Source organism: Protopterus annectens, chromosome 14.part0 (assembly GCF_019279795.1).
Source record: "Protopterus annectens isolate FY-2018-M chromosome 14.part0, PAN1.0, whole genome shotgun sequence".
NCBI lineage: Eukaryota > Metazoa > Chordata > Ceratodontiformes > Protopteridae > Protopterus > Protopterus annectens.
In genome coordinates this window covers 813465663-813491669 of record NC_056748.1, presented here as the reverse complement: position 1 = coordinate 813491669, position 26007 = coordinate 813465663, and the positions used below count along the sequence as shown (strand labels likewise).

The following is a 26007-nucleotide window of genomic DNA, read 5'->3' as shown; positions in this document are numbered from 1 at the left end:
GGATAGATTCCTGTCCCAGAGACTCCCCATGCTTTGGAACAAGATTCCAGTCTACATTAGGCAAAGCTTCTCGCTAACACTCTCCAAGAGAAACCTTGGCAAGTGGATGGGAAACCAAGTTTACCCCGGAGATCACTTCATTGGCTCTGCTGGACAGAGGCACAGGGAACTAATCTAAGGGGCGGCGAAAGCCAACACATTCTGGCTAGGCTTATAAATGCCTTCGGGCAGATAGCCTAGTACCTACCTATGAACCTATGCTGTTCACTCTCTCCAACTTCTCTGGTACTGCAGAAAACTATATTTTCTCTTCATGGTGTATCTTCTAGATGTACCATTTTCTGGAAAAATTTAATTTTATTTCACAATTTCTGTTATGATTTCCTTCATTTCAATTTCTGACTTCAAACTTAGCAGTTAATCCGATTACTTCTACTGTTTTTCCAAATGTTTGTTTGTACTTGCATAGCTTTCAAAAATCCCCACTTATTTTAAACACATGTATAGCTGGTCTATCAGCCACCTTACTAACCCACCACCTGACTTTTACCCATGTAGGGCTGGGGCCAGTGTGGAGTTTAAGGGTGTCTTTGGGGGGATAGCGGACTACTTGCTTTGGAGAGTTATTTTCTTTATGATTTACCCATTCCACTGCCCCCCTACCTTGTGTTTGCTGCCTCATACAAATGTTTCTGCCCTCTTTCAACCACACATGCCCTCAAGGAGGATAATCAGCAAACGTCTGCCTGTCGCTCTTTGCCAGCTCCTCAGATGCTAAGACACTAATCGAACCCACTAGCAGCAAGATCCTCAGTCCTGGAGATCCTTCCACCAACACTCCAGTAATGTCTACTCTTGTAATTATAAATATCTTGCTAGGGTGTAATTTAATATTGTCTAGCAGACACCCATACAACAAATGGGACTTGCACTGGTGTCCTGGGTGAAACAACATAGTCTGTATTTAAGTGAAATGCACGCTCTCACTGGCTCAAATGGAAGGTTTTATGCTCTTGCACCAGTCCTGCACCCTTTAATACTTGACTTGCCCTACCTTTAAGTGTTTTCATCTTCCACTTCCTCCTTGCTATTCTCCTCTTTCATATATTTCTTAATTAACTCTTACCTACAATGGTGTGTGTATCCTACTTCGTGTACTGTAGAAGTGTTGCACATTGTTAGTCTTTATATTTGAAATGTTAGTCTTTACCTCTGGTTTTGATTTGTTATATATTGTTGGCCTTTACGTTTGATTTATCTACAGTGTATGTTTTTTTTTTTTTAACCAAACTATTCCCTCATCCTATTTTTCTGTAACTTATTCTTATTACTCCTTCATGTTTGTTATGAATCTTTGCAACTGTTAAATCCTGCCACATAACTATGTTCATGTATTAACTGTGGAGCTTTTCTTCCCGAGCCTGCACTGAAAATGAGCTCTTATTGGCCCAGTGAACTATCCCAGTAAACAAATGCTAATAAGTAAATATGAAGGGTGAAGATTTAACACCTCTTCTTTTTTCTCCCAGGAAGATGGAGAATTTTGTATGGTACAAATAGTCACCAGAATTTATTGTGATCATGAGAATACATATTTTCTGTTCATTGGTTCCTCCCACCCCTCTGAGAATATTGATTTCTTGAAAGCAATTACCCTTATTGGAGAATTACACATTGACTTTGATAGTAGTCCTCCTACCATGCAAGGAATTTAGTGCGGAATTGAGGTTGACAGAAGCCAAGTGGTTGACCTTTTTTCATTCTAATATTTCTGATGGTATTGTGAACTCCCAGGGTATGACCCAAGTTTTGCTAGCTCCAGTATCAAGGAAGGCAGTTTGTGTAAAGTTCCATGTAAAAGACCTGTACTACACCTAGAAAATGGATTTCTCTACTGTTGCTTTCAGCCTCCTTACAGCGTAAGAAATATTTCCTCTAAGTAGTATATTGATCCGACAAGGCAAAAAAGTTAAGTAGGTATGGAATGTTTTTTTATTTTTATTTATTTTTTACACATTCAGTAACTTTAGCTTTTATGAACTGTTAATTTCTTATGCATAGGTTCATACCAAAAGTTATCTTTGAGTCAAGTATAGGAAACTTTTCAGAAGATGTCTGAAAGTGAAAAAAGGAAGATGGCCCACATTTAAAGTGCATAAGTCCCTGTCAGTGGCTATTTCTGGGTGAGTCATACTAGTTGTAATCAGTGAGAAGACATATGCACAAGTCATCCAGAATCTTTAAAATATCACATCCCCTAGTGATTAAGGTTTGCTTTTTGATCAGCCAACTGACAACGTAGTTACCAGTTTTAGAAGGGGTGACACTGGTTCATCCTTCAGGAAAATGTACCATGCTTCTTTCCCCTCAGTTTCATCTATAGTGATAATGATCTGTCTCACTTACTGAAAGGAAAGTGTAATAACAGTGTAACTCCTGCAGGTGATTGCGCTGTAATTAATTCCCTTTTCCCCTACCATTGGCAGCTGGTGGTGTTTGTTATATTATACATTCATTCATTCTCTCTCTCTCTCTCTCTCTCTTGTGCCCGCACACACACAGTAGCTCAAGGTTATATAACGGTCTTTCGAAAACATCAGACTCGTTGCATTCTTTATACTCCTCCTGTCTGGTTTACAGACATTTTTACTGAGATCACTTTTTTCTCAAGACTATACAATGACTATCACCAGCTCTCATAGCTAATACTCCTATTCCAGGTTTTCTAGTTCTCATATTGTCGACACAGTGATGAACACTAAATTTTACAAGACAAGAAACTGGCGGTCATAACAGTGAAGGTGCTACTGCCATAAATATATGAGGAACCCCATGTGACAACTGTGAAACGTGAAACATGTATACACACACTATTCAGCTAAGGTCATCTCCCATGAAACTTCTTTAGTTTTAAATAGATTGTTTTCAGATCTTCTGTTTTGATCCCTGTTTTGATCCCATGTCTCAAAGTGCTTACCAAATGTTTTTCATTGGGGTATGCATTTCTCATGAAGCAAAACATATAATGGTCTTTTATCTGAATAGTTGTCTGTTTGCCCAGTTTGTAAGAGCTGTTATTGGAGTACATCTGCATGAAGACTTCATTTATATGGTTCTCATGAATTGTAGTAAACTACTGACATTGAAGTAATCAGAAATTTCTTGTAATCCCTTCTGAGTGCAGCTATTACCTCATAGGATAATAGAACGTATAGACCAGTTGAGTCACGAGATCATTTATAATTTGCTAGTGCCCACTGTTAGTACTGCACCCCTCTTTAAAAGAAGGGTAAAGCAGGTCAGTTCTGGACTGAATTTATGGATATGCATCCACTCATCCAGGTTTAAATTGAAGGATGCTAGTATTTTACTGTAACTTGCAGGGAAAGTCTGTTTTAGAGGTGGTAAGGCACTTGGTAATTTCCCTCCTTTGTGACTTGTTAGGGTTTCTTTGCCCTAGCTCCTGCTTACACCTATCAAGGGTACCAGAATTTGTCAGGGATTTGGGATGCATGATTCGACTTAAAAACGGCCTAGTGGTCATTGGCTTTTGATCCTGTTTATGTGCTGATGGAGATGCAAGTTCCTAATCTGGTGTTAGTAAAGCTATTTGAAAAACTACACAAGAGCAAGGAAGATGAGGGATGGGGTGTGTGCCTCTGGTATGAAACACAAGGCATAGATAATCAATTAAATGGATAGTGCTTAAAGTCTCTCCTGGTCATTCAAGGACATTAGACCAACAATCTTCTTGGTTAGGAACCTCTGGGGCCTTTCCACTTATGTTTAGAAAGGCAAGTCCTAAAGTGGACATTTTACTTTGGTCTTAATAAGGTTGTATGCAGAGGGATGCCACCTTAACTATGTAGGTTTGGTCTTTCAGTTGGTAATCCACCTCACTAGGGTATGTTGGGCATTATTAGGCATCTGTGTAAATGTTCATGCCCCATGGATGTAGTATTTTCAGTCTTGGACCTTCAGTATGTGTTCGTCTGTGACATTAGGAGGTTTAAGGGATTTGGGAATTTGTTGAATTAAGATATTTTTCAGAGCTAAACATTAAAGTTTTGCAAAATAGGGGGACTCTCTCAGAACAAGAGGAGAAACTACAGAATGGTAAACCGAAAATAAGTGACTAATTGATAATATGCATGAGTTTAGAAAGGTGACTGTTAAGCAGCTGTTTTTGATTACTCTGGAGCACAAACATTTAGCAGAACGACTCTGAGAACATAAAGTAAAAAGGGCTGTCACCAAGCATAGGGAGCCTATTACAAGGAAGATAACTATGGATCTTGTAGAAGTATTAGCATTATTTTGGAAATTCTATGAAAGTCTGTATGAATCTAAGAAATATGGAAATTAAGAAAAGATGCATATGGAAATGTTTATGGAAGAAAATTATGCCAAGGCTAGAGGGAGAGGAGGCTCAATTACTAACAGGATAGGGGGAGGTGAGATCAAACTGGTGATGTATAACCAATCTACAGGGAAGTCCCCAGGATTAAATGGTATTCCTGTGGAAGCTTGGAAGCTAGGAGGGAAAAAACTGATGAAGATCTGGAAGGTTTTGTTTAACAGTATTTTAAGAGAAGTGCCAACAAAAGAAAGCAGTGGTAGATGTAATATCCAAAGAGAGTAGAGGTCCATCAGCTCTTGTTTCATACAGACCATTCAATACTAAACCATGATTATAAAGTGTTTGTTTATGGTTGCTAAAAGAATGGCAAAAGTGATGCCAAAATTGATAGATATGGATCATCGTGCTTTTGTGGAGGGGAGGAAAATATTTGACAGTGATGATCCAGAGCGAAGCAGAATATAAGAAAATACCACTGTTGCTGGTGGGTCTTGATGCAGATAAGTCATTTGACAGAGTAAGCTGGGATTTTATTAGCAGAGCAGTGGAAGCATTTGTATTCCCTGATAAAATTATAAGGATGATTAGGGTATATTGAAGGGCCGGAGGCGAAAATTTAAGTGGGTGGGGCCTCTCTGATAATCTCTGCTTGAGCATAGGAACCAGGCAGGGGTGTCCTCTCTCTCCCCTTTATTTGCACTGTGTTTAGAACCAATGGCAAAGAAAATAAAGGATTCAGAAATTCAAGGATATAATTGGTATGGTAGTCAAGAAAAGCTGGCTGTATTTGCAGATTACATTATTTTATACCTGACAAAACCAGAAAGGGACATTACAGTGCTGTGGAACATATTGAGACAGTTTCAAACCTTTTTGGGATACAAAATGAATGAAGCAAAAACAAAAGCAATAGTGGTAAATTTATGTAGCCACATACAGATTGGTTCAGCAATATCCATATTTATGGGGACATGATAAAATGAAGTATTTAGGAGTATGGATCAAAAGTGATACTGGTGTTGCGGCTAAGGGATATGTGGGATGAGACTAAGCAAAAGATAATACAAAAACTGAGAAAATGGAAGCTCTGTGTTATATGGATTGTGATAAGATGTGAGCAGTTAAAATGTTTAGTCGCTTCAGTCTTGTACACTGGTTTGGCATATTTTTATCACATAGAGGAGAAGTTGTATGCAGTTAATAAAGAGCTGAAGGATTTTATCTGGGAGGGGAAGACTGCAAGAGTTAAGTGGGATAAACTTGTTCTTCCAGTAGAACAGGGCAGAGTGTGATTACCCTAGTTGAAGGGGTATGTCAGAGCAATGTAGTTAAGGCTACTATACATAACACAAGCAGGAAACTATAATTCAAAGTGGAAAGAGATGATGAAACGGGGGAAGCTCAAGTAACAGGGAGAGACTGGGATATTGGATGCAGACCTTTAAGGAGAACAATAATCATACAGAATATTATATTCATAAAGTAGTAGAAGGCCTTTTAAGAACTAAGTCAACACGGTAATGGAGAAAGGAGATTCTGCTGATAGAAATGACTGCAATTAGGGATACAGACAGTGGTCAAGAGGAGGCAAGATTATATTGGGGAAAACTGTCAAAGGAACCAAGTTACTTGGAGCAAATAACTAGAGAGAGAAAGGTAATAGACTGGGGAAGATGCCAAGAACTTATTTGGACTGCATGCTAAAAGTTCCCTTCCATATCAAGGATTGATATCAGAGTATAGGCAAAGAGAAAGAAGTAGGGGGTCCTAAACGAAGGGACAGCACTGCTAGAGTTTTTAATAGAATCTAGAACAGAAGTTGCCATTAAGAAAGGAATAATTTGTAGAGCAAGCAAAATAATGCAGGATAACTATAAGAATCAATCGGAGGAGGTTAGGAGGAACTGGGAGAGATATTAGATGAGCAATTCACAAAAGTGATGGGGGGGATACATGTACGTCTCCCACATATGCAATAAAGTCTAGAAAATTTCAAATTTTTGCCTAAAAGTGCTTACATGGGTATTTTTATACCCTAAGCAGACTTCAAAGAATTTTTCCTCGGGTAGACAGCAAATGTTGTAGATGTGATGGGGCAGAAAGAGGCAACTGGAAACGTATATTTTCTGGGAGTGTAATTAGTTGGTAGACTTCAAAGCTTCCCTGCAGACTGCCCTGTTGAAGATGCTGAGTGAGCAAGTTGGAGTAACTAGGGGAAATGATTTTTTTGAGCTGTGATACAAACTCTAAATTACCTAGCCATGTTAAGGCCTTGCTAAGTCTAATTATGAGTCTAGAAAATGGAATTCAGAGTCTAAACCAACTTTACTAGAAGTGGTGAAGAGAGTAAGAGTTAAAACAACTGGAAATGGGATCCTTAGAAAAGGGTAGGAACAAATTACATAGGAAAATGGTAACTGTGACATGAATACATGCAGAGGAGGAATGAGGTTTAAAAGAAGGGCAGTATTTGAATGAGCTATGTAATGGTAGATTAACAATGGCTGGATATTTTAAAAATTATGTATAATGATTTCAGCTACAGTTGTCAGGATGGTTTGGAATGTATAATGTTTGCAACTGAGATTGTGTCTCTATGGTTTATTGTCTTGTATAAATTTAACATGGCCTATGTCATACTTGATAATTTAAAGATGTTTCTTGTTTAAAATATATATATATTTTTCAGAGCTTAGTGGCAAAGTTTTATACTAAATTAATCCGCAAGTATATTTATGTCTGCTGGCCTGAGTAGGTGGAACTATGGTTGAAAATTTTGGAACACTGATGGGAGTTCTTAACGCTTCAATGTAAAGTAAGAATGACTTGTTAGCTTTTGAAGCCTAAGATAATTTTAAGTTCATGAACTGCCTTACTAGCCTGATGGTAGTTTTTTGCTCCTTACTGATATTTTGTTGCAGTCTTTTACGAACTGCACATCAGGAGTGTGATTTGTTTTCTTTTGTTTGGTTTATTTAAAGTGGTAGAACACCAGGGTGATTTTTAAACTCCCCATTATATTTAGATGTAATGGGGGTGGTCACTTTTGATACTGGTACTTCTGAAGGTATTAGACCTGTACCAGTCTTTGTAGGGAACAAGGCCTCTACTAGAGAAAACCAGTAGGATAATACAACAACTGAAGGTAGGTAAGGTAGCCCCAAATATGATTTATTTTTACAGCAGCATCTCTTAAGAGGTGTTCTGTTATGGTAGGTGCCTTCACAGCATTTTGTTCTCAAGATCTTCTGTTGCCCTTCATGCTCAACACTTTTTTGCCATTTGAAAGGTATTTATTTTTTATTTATTAATTAATTATAGTTCGTACACTGATCCAGTGACCCTTTGCAGGCATTTCCTGTGTCAGACGGTAATATTACATAATCTTTATGTGCATCTCAGGTCAGAGAATGGACAGAGCAGAAAAATATAGCAACACAGAAAAAATAAGCGGCAAATTAACATTAAACTGCTTGGAATTTTTCTCTACCACTCCGTGTAAGAAGCAGCAATGTGTTTTGCACTGCAGTTGATGTTCGGAAGAACATCCTACAGTCATTTTGATATTCACGTAATAGGTGTGAACATCAACATTTTGATTTCTGCAAGTGACTGAAAATAAAATGACATTTTAGTATTCTGCTTTCTTTAGCAGATGAATGATTGTTGTTCTCTCCATTTTGATATTCATTTCCTCTGGTTCACTGACGGCATGCCACTTTGTGCTGTGATGCATGAACTCCAGTAGGAAACCATGCTTGGCATCCGAGCTTGCCAGCTTGACCCCAACTTCGGAGCAAGCACTACTTGCCAGTTTATTGATGTAGAAGAATGAAGGTACAACTGAGATAAGACCACCCACAGTTGATTAGCAAACAAAGTGCTGACAAAGCCAGTTGGGGAGGGTCAGAATGAAGAGTCGACCCTGCTTTCACATCACTATGGGAATGAAGGCTGCCTAGCCATTGCCAGCAATTACACCCAGTGGAAATTGGATAGACCTAGCAGCAGTGAATGTGCATGCTCTAGCAAGGGAATAGATGGGTAGATGCACATAAAGGAGCATGCTGGCAACCGTTCTGGCATTTCATTTTTCAAAGCTTCTGCTGAAATAGCAAGAGTTGGCGTAAACAAAAAAAATGAAGGTGGCAGCCTTGATTGCCCCTGTCTTGGACTCTGTGGCATTACAGGAGGGAGGAATTTTTTAGCAGGCAGTGTTGAGGAAAAAAAATTGAGCCCCGTTGCCTGACAGTTGGAGAAAAACAATGAAGAAAAGTCACCTTTTCAAATGTTTACATTAATAACTATTCTAGACCATCTTCTGCACTTAAGCATATCTGTTATTTCACAGCTGAATGTGAATCCTTAATTTACATAGGGGCAGCACTTCTCAACACACATATGTAGGCAGAAAAGTCCACACATAATCTTTTAAGAACAAGCTTCAATGAGTCCATTCTCTATTGTTTTATGGGGTGAAGGCTGGGATACTGGCTTCACAAGTTGTAGTGCAAGGTCTCTGTCTAATAGAGTACCCTTAAGCCATCCTGAGCTTAATTAAGAATGATGGATTCCCAAAATAGGTACATGTTAAGTCTGAGAGACGAGCAAGTTATGGACTGCCACTTAAAAACTAGGTATTTCTACTTTTTGCAACTAGATTAGTACACACTGTTCTAATTAGAGCAGAGCTCTTTCTCATTTCTTGCAATTTTACATTAACTGTGAAGATCGCATTGTTCCGACAGTTCCAGCATTACTAAGTCACACTCATTTTTCTTCCGCTGTTCTAGGTTTTGGCAGTCGTTCCTGAGAAGAAGAAACTGATCTTAACCAGGAAAAAAACACTTGTTGAATCTGAGTTGCCTGTTATTACCAACTACTATGATGCCAAACCTGGTATTACTTGCCATGGACATATTGTATGTGTGAAGGATTTTGGCTGCATTGTTCGTTTTTACAATGATGTAAAGGGACTGGTTCCCCGGCAGGAACTGAGCTCTGAGCCTGTATCTTCTCCAGAAAGTGTATTTTATACTGGGCAAGTAAGTAGTATGATTGAAAAATGTCTATTTCCTGTTTTGTTAAAATTTTAACATTCTTCAGCCATTGAAATCAATGTACTATGATAGAAATTGATGTACCTTTTCTTTTTATGCTGCATTTGAATTTTTACATGAACAAGTTACATTTTCCTTTAGCAGGGAACTCTGATGAGGAGCAGCACTAAGTGGTAGAAGGAGTGCAATGGTCATACCTCCTGCAGCCATTAAAATAATTCGGACAATCCTTTTGCTTTCATTTTAAACTCTTGACTCCTTTTTATATTAAGTGTAGTTAATAAGAAATAGCGTCAGTAGACTGCTAGTTGAAATGGGATCTTTGGGCTACATAGTGTCAGTACCCATTATTTCATTAATTTGTAAAAATCCGTAAATGAGTTGCTGACTAAAAATCCTAAAAGTATAACATCAGTAGGGTCAAAGCGCTGTATCTCAAGAATTGTTACTGTTCCCCAAGTTTGATAGTACTATTTGCGAAAACGAGTAGAACCTTAGAGCATTTTTTTTCTCTTCCTCCCAAAATGTATTGAGCTTTGAATTTAATTATGCAAGGAGGGAGATGCAGAGAACTCCTTCACCAAAAAAGTCTATCTTAATGTATGCCCGTTATAACAGAAGGGTATCCTCAAGCTTTGTAATTGTGAATGTAGAATGAGAACAGTATTTTTTTTCTCTGTGCTCTGATTTTCTTTGCTTCAGAGAATAGTAACATTAAATGGCAGCTATATAGTACCCATTGTTGGTTAAGCCCCCCCCCCCCCATGTTAACTTGTCTTGGTGTTGGTTACTTCTAGCTCTTTAGCTTAATCAGAAGGTTGTTTATTTTTATGCTATTCAGTATACTTAGAGCTGGAAAAGGATTGAAAAATAAAGGTTGTAATGCTTCTGTCTCCCAACCATAAGGTTGGCCTTTCTTTGTAGCAATGACAGTAGTTGAAATATGACCTTAGGGCAGTATAGCTAAACTTACTGGGTAGAATTAATCTTGTTAGCAACTACAATGGCTGAATTAAGGAAATTAAATTAATGTCTGCTAGACTTTATGGATGACTTCAGGAGAAGCAAGAGTCTGACACCATCTGCTCTATGCTTTCAAGTCTCTTCAAGACTCCGTGAAGTTAAGAATGCAAAACAATTGTTTGTCAAGTTAGACTTCAGAGCTGAAGATTAGTAGGCTAAATATTAATCAACTTTGGAAAAACTAGGATGAAAGAAGAGCCATTTCTTTATCACTAGGTAACCTAGATCAGAGTGGCTGTCTTTGTTTCACTAAAGTGCTGCTATTGGTACTGATGAAGCAGTTTAAATAGTCTTATCAGGTTTTTGAATTTGTATAGTCTAGTTCCATATTGCAACAGCATCCGTTTGTCTTATACCTTTCAACTTGCAAACATTGAAAACGGGTACTGCATTTCTTGAAAAGTAGGTACTGCCTGACAAAAATCTGGTTGCCTAATTAGTATAAAACTTGAATCCAAACAAAACATGCCTCCCCCACTTCTAGTAAGACTCTGGGATTGTACTCACGAACATGTATAGAAAACTGAGTGACTTGAATGCAAGCATATTATTAACATGCAAAATGTATAGATTTTAACCAATAACTGTAAAAATGTATTTCTCAGTCCGATATCTTCTGAAAAAAGGTAGATGATGTATGGGTCCTCCTTTCTTAAAATTATTGGTGTCATTGGTATTTTGTATACATAATTGTCTTCTAAATAGCTTCAAAATTGTGTGAGAGAAGTTCAGAAAATCTTGTGTGGATGTAAATTAAGGCGGAAATAGAATCATCATCTTTTGGCTTTTCCCATTTAGGGGTCGCCACAGCAGATCACCTGTCTGCTCATGATTGGCAGTGGAGTTTTACAGTGTCGAGTTGCCAGCCCGGTGCCCAACCTTCCACAGAAGACACACACACACACACACACACACACACACACACACACACACACACACACACACACACACACACACACACACACACACACACACACACACTTTAGAGTATCCAATCCACCTACAGCATGTTTTTGGGAATGCACCCCAAAAGAAATGAGTACATTGTGTAAATCTTACCTGAAAGTAGAAATGTTCCTCTGAACTAGGTAGAGTTGAGATGTCTGATTTATCTTTTTTCAGACCTATGACGTAAAGAAGTACTCTGATGCCTCTGGAGATTGTGATTTGAACGTTATTATCAGAAATGTTTGTTTACTCAGAGTAGGAATTTGTGTGGAACATGAGAAGATGGGGGAATGTCTTTATCCTGTATCATGTCAATGAAAATAGTAGGGGTCTATAAGATTGAACGTTTCTTTACTTTGCATTTGGTGAGTATTCAGTCTCCTCCTCCTCAGTTTTGCTTAGTTTTTCTTGAGCAAAGATGTTGAGCGTTTGTTCTGGTGGTCAAAGGAACTGGTTCAGGTTCAACCTTATATATGCACTTTGCAGATCTTTCAATTGGTCCTGCTTCATTAACCATAGGTACAGGAAAGCATGTTGGTTTATCGTGTTCCACAATGTAAGTGCTTTCTGGCAATTTTAACTCCTTGCAGAGCACTTGAGCTTAAATTCATGTAATTTGCCAAGTGACACTGACTTTGGACATGTTGCAAAAACAATCTTGTTGATCCAAGGACTTCTCATTTTTAGTTCGACAAGACCGAAATCCCTCTTAACTGACTTTTATAATACCAAGACGAAAAAGCCGACAACCCTCATATCACTGACATCCCAGAACACTGACTTTCCACTCCAGGTAAGTAACCGCTTGCCCAACCTGAAAAATAAATTAAAACCAAAGCAAATTAAACCCACCCACGTGGAAGGCTTCACACCCCACACCACTCCTAACTAAATATACCAACTCCAAGATCGCACTACCATGGGGGTAAGGGGAAAAATTCAACATGATGGGCAAGTGGTTACTTATCTGGAGTTGAAAGTCTGTTCCGGGATGTCGGTGTTGAGGTTGTCTTTTTTTTTTTTTTTTTTGTCTCCGTATTATGCGAGTTGGGCAAGTGGGATTTCGGTTTTGTGAAGTAGACCTGATCAGTGAGTTTTTTTGTGGACTATGGTGATGCTTATGAGAAAAATGCAACTTTAATGTTTTTATAACATTTTTGTCAAATATGGCTTTTTTTTTAATTGACATACATGTACAGTAATAGAAAAGAAAGCAAACCATGCTGACATTTCCAATTTTCTGTGCAGTATACATTTTAACAAATTTCATTCACTCCAACAGTACATAAATTGCTCAATTCCTGCCTTCCTTGGTTTCACTCCTCCTGAGCAGTATTCTGTGTGTGTTCTCTCAAATTCTATTTATTTCTATGTAATTTGCTCCTTCCCTTTTCTAAAAATCCTACACCCAGTTTTTATATCCTTTGCAATATTCGGTACTTCATTTGGTTTAGGTCGTTTTTCTGTTTTCTAGTATTTTTTTTTTCAGTACTTTTATTTTAGTTCTTCCAACTTTTCTGACAAAGTATTCTGTACAGAATTTTTTAATTCTGCCAACTCATTATCTTCCCAAAAAGCATGTTCTCAGATACTGCTCTTTCCCATCACACCTCCAACATTTGCTGTCTTCCTGAGAAAAAAAAAATATCTGAAGTTTGCTTGGGGTATAAAAGTACCTGAGCAAACATTTCTAAGCAAAAATCCAACCACCTGGCTGTTGCTGTGTAATTGAAATCTGTATAGATCCTGACATTGTTCCTTTTGTATATTGCCTTTCCATTCTCTTATTCCAATATTTTCTAACCTTCTCTGATGTATTGTTACAGTTATCATGCAATATTTTATATGCTCTACTAATTATCCAATTTTTCGATGACTAAAAACACTACCAGGAATGTTTTTTTTCATTAAGGTTAAAGTAGTCTCTAAACCCATAGTCCAAACTTTTTTTTTGTTTGTTTGCTAGCCCTTTTCTGACTTAAATTAATTTTTATAGTAGCTTTCTTTACCAGCTTTTAAAAGCTGTGATCTAAGTGATTTGTGCTTTGTAATGGTGAAGTGAAATTACAGGCAAATTTAGTCACATAGTTTATAGTAAGCTGATCTGTTGTGCTGTTATTTACAGTTGATTCTACTTTTTTATTTCTGAGAACTATAGTGATTATTCTGCTAGCAGCACACTTTCATATTACAATATTCCTTTTGTTTTAATAACCTCTGATTCCACTGAAGCTTGTGACTGCCCTTGTTTCATGTATACTATTGAAATATTGTGGGCTGTGTGGAAGCTAAGCCTGGATGCTCCTTCAACTTCATTTTCAGTGGGTTTATTATTTTATTAGGCAGAGAAGAAACCTTTTTTTAGTCGCATCTTTATTGCATCCTGCTGTAGGCATGCAGCATAAAAATATATCTGCAGCACATCTGCAAAACCATTAACAATGCAAACAGATAAGCATTCAGCAATGTAAATGGCAAAAACTTATCTTTCCTGGAGCATGTGTAAGAGTACCTATTTATACTTTAGATGCTAAGAACAAATTCAAGTAAAGTACTCATTATAAACGTATGGTTAACATGATTTTCTGACTGTATGTTTGTCATTACTTATTTGTAGATTAAAAATGGAAGAAAATGAAACTACATTATGCACTTAGAGGGTATCTAGTCAGTGTTTACTTTCAAATGAGTTTGCATTCATATGGCTCAAGTCTACACAAATGTGCTTAAGTCCCAAAACTTCAACATGTTAAATTTCATTAATCTTAATAAATTTTACATGGTAGTCATCTATGTACTTTTCCCATGAATGTTTCTTTACATTGCATGTTTTCTTACCTAAATGACATTACTTGCTGCTGTTGTATTAACTTTAGCTTCCATGTTTCTGTTAAGCTTTCTTTGCGATGAAAAACATCAGAAATAAGTGCTCGTTCTCTGTTGGTATAGTACACATCTCGGGTCTGTATTAAAACAATGAATGTTAAAAATTGCGAACGCTCAGATGAACGAAAATGCCGCAAATCGATTTTTTTTTATCGCATTACAGTGAAGATCGGAATATTTGCCCTTTCTTCACTGTAGTGTGATCTCGGAGTTGGAATATATATTTAGTGGGGGGTGTGGGGGGTGCAACCCCCCCACAATAATGTTTTCGACTTGCTGCATTTTCGCTCATCTGAGCATTTGCAATTTATAACATTGGTTGTTTTAATATAGACCCCACATCTCTACTATATCCCAGTAATGAAGTCCTCCTTAAATCTCGTTAGACATGTACATGACCAAATGTATTCTGTAATGTCCCCAATACCCCTTCTTCAAATACACCACAGTGAGAATCAGGAGTCCATCCATCCTAACCTTTTGAGTTGCAGACTAATTTGTCAGGGCACTTCTGCAGATATCTTAAATCTTGTGTGAATTTGACATTTTTGTAACAAACAAATCCACTGTCACCTAAGGTTATGTAGCTCAGTTCACCATTATGTACTGTAATACTGCTAGTCTGTCCACCAATCCCTTTATCTCTGGACTGTAACCTTTGCCTCTAATAATAGCATTTTAGGAAGAGTTGCTTCCAGATGTTCCATTAAACCTGTACACCCTGCATTGACTAAATAAACTGTCATATTTTATATAGTTTGCTTTAATGTGTTTTTTTATTTTTTTAATAGTTGACACCGTAATCTTGCATAGACAATACATAAATCATCTTTAATTGTATAATATCATAATTGAACAGTGGATCAGGAGTATTTAAACTTCCCACCCTCTTCTTGATGATCTCTTTATTCCAGGAGATTATTGGTGGTGTTGATAGACTTGCTGTTTTTAACAGATGGTGCACATTAAATACAAAAGCCCAGTTTAATTCGTAGACACAAATTCTATAATAATGTCTTATGACTCTCGTACAGTCTTACCACATTGTGTAGCCAAAGTACTTTGTGCTTGACGTACACTTGTTAATGAAGCCCTCCTTCCAGGATTTTATGTCATATGTGAGCACTGTACTACATGCAGGCTGGTCCCAAATGAGCAACCCATTTTACTTGAAGTGCTTATGTGTAGATTATGTGATTTTGTGGGTCTATATTAGAACACCGAACATTTAAAATGTCGTCTGTTCTAATATCAACCCATTTTCAGTGAACGCTGAAAATATCGAAGAAGCCGAAAACCGAATTCTTTCCTAGGGAAAGAATTTGGTTGTCCGTTTCTTTTGCTTTGGTATTTTCAGCGCTCTGGTGGAAAGTTACGGGTCGGGGTCAGGTAAGTGCAACTGAGTGCAGGTTAGGAATGTGTGCAATTGTGTTGACATGAGGGTTAGGGTGGGTTAGGTGAGTTAGGGTTGGGGCACGGGTTAGGTATGTGTGCGGTTGTGTGGACATTAGGGTTAGGGCGGGTTAGGTGAGTTAGGGTGCAGATTAGGTGAGTTAGGGTTAGGGCGCAGGTTAGGTATGTGTGCGATAGTGACGAACCTTAGGGTTAGGATTTGGGTTAAGGTAAGTGGATAGTTAGTGGTGTGTGTATAGTTTAGTGCAGGGTTAGGTGTAAGAGTTTAGGTGTATGTGTGTGGATCGCTGTTTGTTTGGTGTGCTTGTGTTGTGTGTATGTATTTTGGAACAGCTAATAGGAAAAAATTGCTGTTCTGAACGTTCGATGTTTGGTATTTTCGATTGGTAGGGTTCGATATTAGAACACTCGACATTTTGAATGTTTGGTGTTCTAATATAGACCCGATTTTGTGAGCATCCCTCTTCCCTGCTGATGTTTTGCTCCGGTACCAGTGCTGAGCAGCACATCAATTCCAAATAAAAAAAAAAAAATTACTCCTGTCCATGGCAGAAAAATCCTACCAGCTGTGGAGTAATTGGTGTACTGCCACAATTGCACTTTTTCTTGTGCCCCTGTTTTTAAGCTAAGTTACCATCAGTGGGTACTCCAGCACTATTTGATCCCATTACCTAGACACTATGTAGTAAGGTATATTATATCTTATTTGGTTGTTTTCCTAGCTACACTTTGGACTGCTGTCATTCTGAAACAATTTTAGGACCTTTTTCAGGATCATTTATTTAAATCAACACGTCTGCAATTAGTGAAATGTTTACCTTTTTGGTCTGTCACACCCTATTAAACTTTGATAACATCTTTAGCAGTGTAGCTTGAGGCTGTGAGTACAATGAAAAAAGATGGGAAAGAAGACCCCATTCCCTTGTGGCTTCTGAATTGGAGAGGGAATGATGTTGTATGAATCTTAACTTTTGCTCTGGGTATCATAAATTTGTATTAATTCTATAAATCCTGTAGAAGTTTAAATTTGTTCGCTTCAGTGTCAGTATTTTCCATATCATCAAAAATGTTTTCTGAATCTACACTTGCTTAGTAGAATTGCTTTTGCTGCATGTGAGAAGCTTATCACAGTTTTCTGTTCATCCAAAGTCCACCTTTTTTCAATGAATCTGCAGTGGCCACTAACTGATGTTTTTCTTTAAGTATTAATTTTGTAATCATCTTCTTCTTTCGTCTTTTCCCGGTTAGGGGTTGCCACAGCAGATCACCTGTCCGCTCATGATTGGCAGTGGAGTTTTACGGTGCCGAGTTGCCAGCCCGGCGCCCAACCTTCCACAGAAGGCACACACATGCACGCACTCACACCTAGGGCCAATTTAGTGTGTCCAGTCCACCTACAGCATGTCTTTGGGATGTGGGCGGAAACCAGAGCAGCCGGAGGAAACACACCCGGCCACAGGGAGGGCATGCAGACTCTGCACAGAAGGCACCCCAGCCGAGGATCAAACCGGAGAACCTCTTGCTATGAGGTGACAATGCTAACTGCTGCACCACCGCAGCCTCCCACAAGTATTAATTTTGTAATAATTGCTATAAGCAATTTATATTTGACATTTGGCAGCACATAGGCCTGTATATTTAAAAAGTTAATTTATTTTTAGGAATTAACAAAACTACTGCTTCTATGCAGAATACAAGAATCTTCATTTATAATAGCCCAAAACTTGACCAGCATCCTATCACTGCTAAGAGTTATTACTTTTAGCCTGTCCTGTAAGAACCTCAAGTAATCCTTCCTGTGTAACAGGAACCAACCATATTTGGTAAGCTGTGGCAATCCCAGACCTTGAAAAACTTCATTGTCATACTCCTTTTCTTCCACCAAGTTTGTCTGGTATAACTCTTGATCTGATGTTATCTTAGTCACCATTTGTCATGTTAGGGTCTAGGGTCTGACATCGGATCCGAGCCGGCATACTCTGACAACAGCTTAGCTCAAGCTCCTCCCCTCCCATGATGCTCTGCTGTCCTCCAATCCCTCCGATCTCATTTGCCGCTTGATTTAGACAGATACAGATTGCTCAGCTCTTCATGGTTAGTAAGTAGGTGTCTTTGTTTTGGAGATTTTTCCCTTTCGACCAGTTTCTCCCTTTGGGTAGTTAGTGGTTCTGCTGCTTTTGCCGTTATTTTTCCTTCCTTTTCCCCTCCTGTTTTTTCTGCGTATGCCATTTGGTGTCCTTTATGGGTGTTGTTGATTTGTGTTAACTAGATTTCTTGGTTAAGTAGTTATTATTGTGGAACTCTGTCATAATGGAAGGTTGGATAAGAGCCGTACTCCTCAGGTGCCCACTCTGCTACTAAACGGCAAGGAAAGTTCTCCTTCAATCTCCGAAAGGATGCCCTGAATTGCCTGTTCTCTGTTATACTGAGAGCTACCTGCCTTCTGGAAATCCGTCAGCAAACTGCTGTGTAGGTAACCTAAACAAACTGTGGAACTGTGACTATAACAAGTTGTCTCCCTGTAAACTTGACCTCTCACTTGTGTGCTTGCATCCTTCCACAGATATTTATCTCCCACTCCCCTCCTGTAAAGCTCCTTGTATCCTAAAGTTATATTCTGCTTTAGTGACTAGCTGTTACCCCATTCTGCCACAAGATGTCAACACTCCCTAGATAAAGTATTTAATTAATCCTATTTTCATTTTTGTATCACTAGAGCTAGAGATCTAATTCTGCTGTTACCCAATTAGCCCCTCCTTTGAACCTTGATGTCTGGGCCTTAATTTTACCCCAAGAACGACACTTACCCCATAACTACAGGACCAGCCATTGTCCATAGCCTCCCTCTCTGATTGTTTGCTTGCAGGATTCTCCTCTTCTTGGCTCTACCCGCTCCATTTGCCCTGCAGGCTCACTCCGCTCCCCTACCCTGCCCCCAAATTCCACCCGCCCCACTACTTCTACATTTATTCCATCCAGTAGTCTCCTCCATTCCTCCACCACTCCAATCACTCACTTCCTCACTTTACCCCTCCCTTTCTCATCTCCACCCATCAATTAAAGGCCATTCCCCCTACAATCTATACTCCACTCTATACCCCTACGTCATTCTCTTATACCCTACCTATATTATACCTCCCATACTACATTATCTTACAAACTTATACCATCTTACTATGCATTCTGCACTACTGCAAACCCTTCTTATCCCCTGTATCACCTTATTTCTAATTCCACTTTACCATACTACCTCCTATTCCTCCACTCCTCTTCCCCCTCCTTTCTGTCCCACTTCCACTCCCAGCCCCCATCTCACCCTCACAATACCTCACTTCCATACCATATCCTCCTCATTAGTACAGCCCAACCTTCTCCACTACTTTAAACCAAAGATCTTACCCACCTCAACTAAACATAACTTCCCTAAACCTCTGTCTTATTGTCCCAAACAGTCAAAAGGTAAACTAATTCTCCTACTACCTCCTTTCTTTTATCTGCCTGTTTTTAGCAGGTGATATACACCCAAACCGTGGACCTAGTACTACTAACAACTTCATCCCCCCAATAACTACCAATACCACCAGCCTCAAAATTGGAATATATATTTAGTGGGGGGTGCAGCCCCCCACAATAAAGTTTTCGAGTTGCTGCATTTTCGCTCATCTGAGCGTTTGCAATTTATAACATTCATTGTTTTAATATAGACCCCACATCTCTACTGAAAATAATTACTCTCAATGCCCAGAGTCTAAGAAATAAAGCAACGATCTTCCATGCCTGGCTAAACCAGAACCTACCAGACATTGTAGCCATCTCTGAGACTTGGCTAAAATCATACATCTCTGACTCTGAAATCCTACCCCCTGTTTTCCAAGCCCTTAGATATGACCACTTGAATAGAAAAGATGGAGGGATAGCCTTGATATTCTCTAATCTACTCCCCATTATTCTATACCCAAATCCCATTCCTCTATTCAACAACGCGGAACTAGTAATAGGTTTACTACAAATGAATAATCATAAAAGCATCTGCATCATATCCCTTTATATTTCCCCAGGTAACACCACCACCACTGCTCTAGAAGAAATCCTCCAATGGGCCTCAACTAATATTAACCTAGAGACCTACGTACTAGGTGATGTTAACATAGATTGGAACAAAATTAACAACCAGAATCTAGCCATATCTGTCAATCTATTCAACTTTATTCAATTTATTAACTCTATCACTAGACCTAACAAAATCTATTCTCCAGGATCTACTCTGGACTGGATCCTAGCTACCCACCCTAACAACATCTTACACTCAGGCATCCTTCCTGACTCTATTAGTGACCACCTACCTGCCTTTATCCACTGAGCAACCCATTCCTCCCCTCACCAGCACCAATACATACATACGCATAACCTTACAAACTTCAACCTTATAACCTCCTCAAACAAACTGGAATAATCTAAAAAAACTTCCTCTAGACAATGCCATTGATTATTTTAACTCAAGTTTCTAAATGTACTCTATTCCAAAGCTCTACCACAAACTAGGAGTCAAATCCAACTCCACCCCATGGTTAACTAAGGAAACCAAAAAACTTATGCAACAAAGAGATAAATGCTGGAAACTTTTTTAGCACAATAAACACCCTGAAACCCTTCTTTAAATATAAGCAACTCTGCAACATTACTAAAAGACATATATAATCAAAGACAAACAATCCCACTATATGAAACTCCAAGCCAACCACTCCAAAAACCCCAAACAATTCCAGAACTCCATTAATTCGCTTCTCAACCCAGGCACCAAAAACAACCCCTGCCCTGACACTACTAAGTCTGATCCAGAAATTGCCACTCTGTTCAACTCCTTTACTAACTCTCTAGCTGAACTAACGAAGTCCTTCCCAAATAACCCATCCACACAGGTTAGTCACTCTTCCCCAGCTTCTAAACCCAGCTCTCCCTCTACTTTTGAACTTAAACCTATTCTACCTCCTACATAAAAAAAACTTCTCAGCAAACTAAAACCATGCTCCAATGCCCCAGATAACATTCCATCTAACTTCTTAAAAATTGCTGCAGGCAGAATCGCCCTCCCCATTACCATCCTAATCAACAGATCCATACAGGAATCTTTAATGTCTCCAAGCTGTGGCATGCTGCCTTTATACATCCTCTCTACAAAGGTGGCAAAAATAATACCTCAACATTCGCCCCATAGGCATCCTCTCTCCAATATCACAAATATAGGAAAAATGCATTCACATCCAACTTAATACCCTTCCTAACCAAAAAACACCTTCTCTCTCAAACCCAACATGGTTTCTGTCCTGACCATAACACTATAACTGCTCTTCTCTCATTCCTAGATATAGTCAACCATGCTCGTGACTCTGGAAAAATAGTATCTACAGTTCTATTAGATCTCTCTAAGGCTTTTGATACAATCTCCCATACTCATCTCCTAAGCCACCTTGCTAACCTTAACCTCTCTCACAATACCCTATCCTGGTTCTCATGTTACCTGTATGACAGGTCTCAAGCTGTAAAATGGAGAAAATACACTTCAAACTTCCTTCCCACCCCTACTGGAGTTCCCCAAGGATCCATTCTTGGCCCAATGCAGTTTAACATCTTTATCAATGATTTCCACTCTGCCATCCCAAATACTAAAATCTTGCAATATGCAGATGACTCCACTTTAATCTGCTGTGCCACCAACCTCAGCGAACTTCAATCATACACTCAAACAGCCTTCACCACTGAGAACTGGATGCTACAAAACCACCTGTCTCTAAACACTAACAAATCCAAAATACTACTTTTCCCTCCCTCAGAATCCTCCCCTCTTGATAAAAAATTCTTTCCAAATTAGAAGCCATAACAATTCAACCATAGAAATTGTCACCCCTACGCCAAACTACGTTGGGTAACTATAGATGAACACCTAAAATTTGACACCCATATTCAACTAAACATCAAGAAAACACATCAAAAATGTGGCCTGCTATACAGAAACGTCCACTATCTCTCTCCTACTAGACAAACTCTCACCACTGCATATCTTCTTCCCTCACTAACGTATAGTGCTCCTCTACTAACTAACTTATCTGCCTCCATCTCTTCCAAAATGGAAAGTTGTTATAATAAAATTTCAAAATTCGCCATCAAAGCCAAATACTCCTCCCACCATTGCTCTGCCCTCCACTTACTAAACTGGCTAGAACTTCCCAACTGTCGAGGCTACTTCCAACATACTACTGCCCATAGCCTATTATTTAACCCTACTAAATGTCCCACACTATCCAACATCCTACAATCATACACTCCTAACAGGCCACTTAGATCTGCTCATCTAAACCTAATCACTGTCTACAAACCAAACTGCCCTGTGGGACAGCACCACAGAAAACTTTTGACAACTTCAAATCCCAACTCCATTCTTACTTTTTCTCTAATTGGAAGTGCAATTGCACTTTCCCCACCTAGCCTTCTTCTCTCTCTACTCTAAATTGTATTTCCATACTCCTATTTCTAACATCATAGCTCCCCCAGGATATTACTCAATCTAGCTTAGCTCCCCTTGGATATTATTCAATCTTCAGTTTTATCTTGTGTACATAATGTGAATATTGTAAATAGTCTGCTTTCCCTTTCTCTCCCCTACCTAACATTTGTACTTCTGCCATACTGCAGTAACAAAACTCTGGTTCTATGTAACCATTGAAACACTCATGTAAACATATGACTCGCATGCTATGTAACCAATGTCCCTCATGCCTCTGATTTGTAATGCATCTGTATCTTTGAATCTTAATTTTAATCTGTTAATGTTAACTGTGTAATGTGGAGCTTTTCTCCCTGTTCCTCCACTGAAAATGGGCTCCTGAGCCCAGTGGACCTCCCCGGTCTTCAAACTGAAATAAATAAATATTAGTGTTATTGTTATGTAATAGTAGTAGTAGTTTCCGGACTGATTGCTTGGTGTTTGGACTCCTGCACTTGTTTAGGACTTGATTTGGACTTTTCCTTCATTTGTGGTTTTGGGTTTTGTACCTTGTCAGACAAACCCTTGGGTTTCAAGAGATGCTCCTCATGTAGTCAGAAAATGCCCAATTCCAACTTGCACGAGGAGTGTCTCTATTGTCTCTGCTACGTCTGGAGGTAGAGTGCAGTATTTGTGCTGCCTTCAACCAGAGCCCTGGTCGACCATCGAAACAAGTTGCTTATTAAAGGCCTAGTTAAAGGGGGCCCCTTGATCACTGATACCCCTACCACAGCGGGGCCCATCAGGGGTGAAGAAAAAAGTTCCTCCCGGTGAGGAGGCCCTTCCAAATGACCCAGGCTGTCTGATCCCAAGTCTTCAGATCAGACTCCAACCCGGGCGGTGTCTGATCGAGAGCCTCTGGTCCCAGAGCTTCTAGGGAGTCCATCCCTAGATCCAAGGATTTGGACTCCAGGTCTTCGGATCTGACACTTTTGGTTCCCACTCTCGGATCCAAGGCTCCGGATTAGAGACCATCTGATCCGAGGATGGGTGCGGTGGCCACAGGTCTGACCATCTCTGATCTGAGAACAGTTACTTCGAATCCTGTTTTGCTCTCTGTTCTAAGCAGGTGTGATCAGAGGACCGTATCGGAACCCATTGTGGTGGAGGAGTTTCCCTCAGATCCCTTGGAAGCAGAACAGATTTTTCCCCTCCATGCAGGCCTCACTGTAGGGGGAGATGCACCCGTGCATGATTGGCCTCCTGGTCTTTTTTATGCCTTCCCACCTTTGCCTTTAATTCCCAGAGTACTTCAGAAAGCCAGACACCTCAAGACACAATTGCTCTCATTGCACCCTTCTGGCATCTGCAGATGTGGTTCCCCCTTCTACAGTCTGGTCTCACTTGAGGCACCCACCCTGGGTGCTCGATCCATCTCCGGATCTAATATCACATCAGTCTCTACATCTGCTCCTGAATCTTCAGACCCTTTGTCTGACAGCGTGGTATTCCACTTAGTGATCTTGGCCAAGTCCAGGCTAGCCTCGCCCATGAAGGATATTCTCCTTGCTTCCCAGAGATCTTCCACTGGGAAAGTGTATAACAGCAAATTGAAGAGGTTTTCTATCTGGGAAAAGAACAAGAATTTGGACCCCTTTTTGGCTTCCATTTCCAAGATTCTTCTCTTTCTGACCGATCTGTTTAAGGAAAGGGGCAGTTTTTCCACGATCAGGGTTCAGTTCGCAGCAATTTCAAATTTTCATCTTAACTATGAATCTACCTTTTCTTAGCTCTGCAAAGCCTTTTTGAAAGGTGCATTTCTTATGTTCTTCGTGTTTCACTGTTGCAGTCATTACATTTGGGTAATCCTGCTGGCAGGTTGCCCTCAGTTGGCCTGAATTCCAAAGTCCTGGGTCTTGCGTCGGCTGCTGTCGCCCTTTCCCTGATGTCAGGGGTATAAAAGAAGCAGCCAACGCCATTTTTTTAGTCTTTCTTTCCATGCGGTGCCCGAAGCAGAAGCAGTTCGCAAGTGCCAGTCGGCCGACTCCTGAGATTTTCGAATTAGAATTTCAGATCCGAAGTTTTCTATAAAGCTAAGTACCCCGTTGGGGAAACTTTTTTTTTTTTTTTGCTCCAGAATTGATGTCAGAAAAAATTAATAATTGTATTTCTTGTGGGAAGCAAATACCTCAAAGATTTTCATTCTTACTTGTACTCCTTGCCTAGGCCCTGATCATAATTTTCTAGGTTGTCAGTTTTGTGCTAGATTTAACCAACGCACTATTAAGCGTCTGTATGATTATGCTTTAAACTACTTTGGATGCAGATTTAATTATCCAGAAATGTCGGAAAGCCATCAGACTACCGGAATTCACAAAAAACGAAAAGAAAAAGAAAGACCGAGGCCCAAAACCGACGGCGAAGCTTCTCCTAAGCCAGTCGCTGGTTCTCAGGTGCTTTCGCAGTCCCTGACGACTGCTACTTTAGAGTCACAGGCCGCTACCGACTCCCACGTGGAGTCTGCCATGCCGCTGGAAACTCAAGGTATTGGAGCCTCGGACGCTATTCCTTCAGACGGGTCCGGAGCCACCGAGAAGGCACCGGCTTCTAAGGGTGTATTGAGACCCAAACATCTATACATTAAACCGACTTCAAAGGCAAAGACTAAAGCACCTTCAAAGGCAAAGAAGCTACCTCAAGAGCCACGTGGACAGGCCTCCATGCCCAGAAAACAGATGCTCAAAATGGCTGAAGACTAGATTACCTTAATCAGGGATTCCCATCCCCCTCTTGATGAGAGGCCTAGGCAAGAGACTGACTATGAATCTTCAGATCAGGTTTCCATTTCTTCTGATTCCTCTTCTGATCAGGAATATTCTTTTCCCTCCTATGAGGATTCTGATGCTGAAGAATCCATACCTTCAGCTTCTCCTCTGGAGGATTATTCTTTTTGGGAAACCTTGCATACCATGAGGGAGCATTTCCACTGGGAGAACAAAGATTTTTCAGAGTCTAAAAAGAGACTTGGGGATTTCCTGTTACTACCTCAGCACAAGCCACTAGCCATCCCTCCTGTGTTAGACATTATAGATGTGTTTTCGAAGTCTAGCCTTACCCCTGACTCCTTACTTCCAGCACCTGTTAAACCTGAAAGATATCACAGGGTTCCTGACTCACATAAATTCTTTTTTAAAAACCCTGCTGCAGACCCAAAAACTATTTCTCAGGGTCCCAAGGGTGTTGAGGCTTCCTTTGCTAAAAACCCTACCCCTTCTGACAGGGATTCTAGGGCATTGGATAGATGGGAAAAAAGGTTTACACATCTGCTACCTTGGCTATAAGGGCCTTGAACTGTCAGTTTCATATGCTCAAATATCCGCAACATGTCATGGCATTGCTTAAACAGAAAATGTTAAATTCTGAATTTGCAAAAAACAAGGAAATGCAGGATATATTGCATGCAGCTGAACAAGTTGGAAAGCATACGTTGCAATGTGGTTTTGATTTTTTTAGAGGCCTCCTGCAGGGCCGCAGTTACAGGTTCTGTAATTAGAAGGCATGCTTGGTTAAAGGAACAAAATCTGCCTGATCATGTTAGTTAAATTATTGGATGCACCTTTACAGCATGATTCTTTGTTTGGTGTTAAGGCAGAGGAGGTGTTAAAGAAAATGGAGGACAAGGCTAAATCTATGCAAACAGTCAAAGATTTCTTACAAGTACAGCCACCTAGGTTTAGTAGACACTGGCCAACATAGAATTGGTCCTTTCCTGTGTCACAGACCTCAAAGGGGCAGACCCAGATGCCCTAGAGGCAGATCCCAGGCGCAAGTTTCCC

General features: G+C 39.7%; 1 protein-coding gene across 1 annotated transcript in view; it reads left to right on the top strand.

Annotated features, from left to right (window-relative positions):
• The window catches only part of PDCD11 (programmed cell death 11), a 1563481-nt gene that overhangs the window by 266599 nt on the left and 1270875 nt on the right, over nucleotides 1–26007 (top strand). The window contains 1 exon segment of the mRNA XM_044056566.1: nucleotides 9154–9405. Within this exon segment, the coding sequence (XP_043912501.1) occupies nucleotides 9154–9405 (252 nt within the window).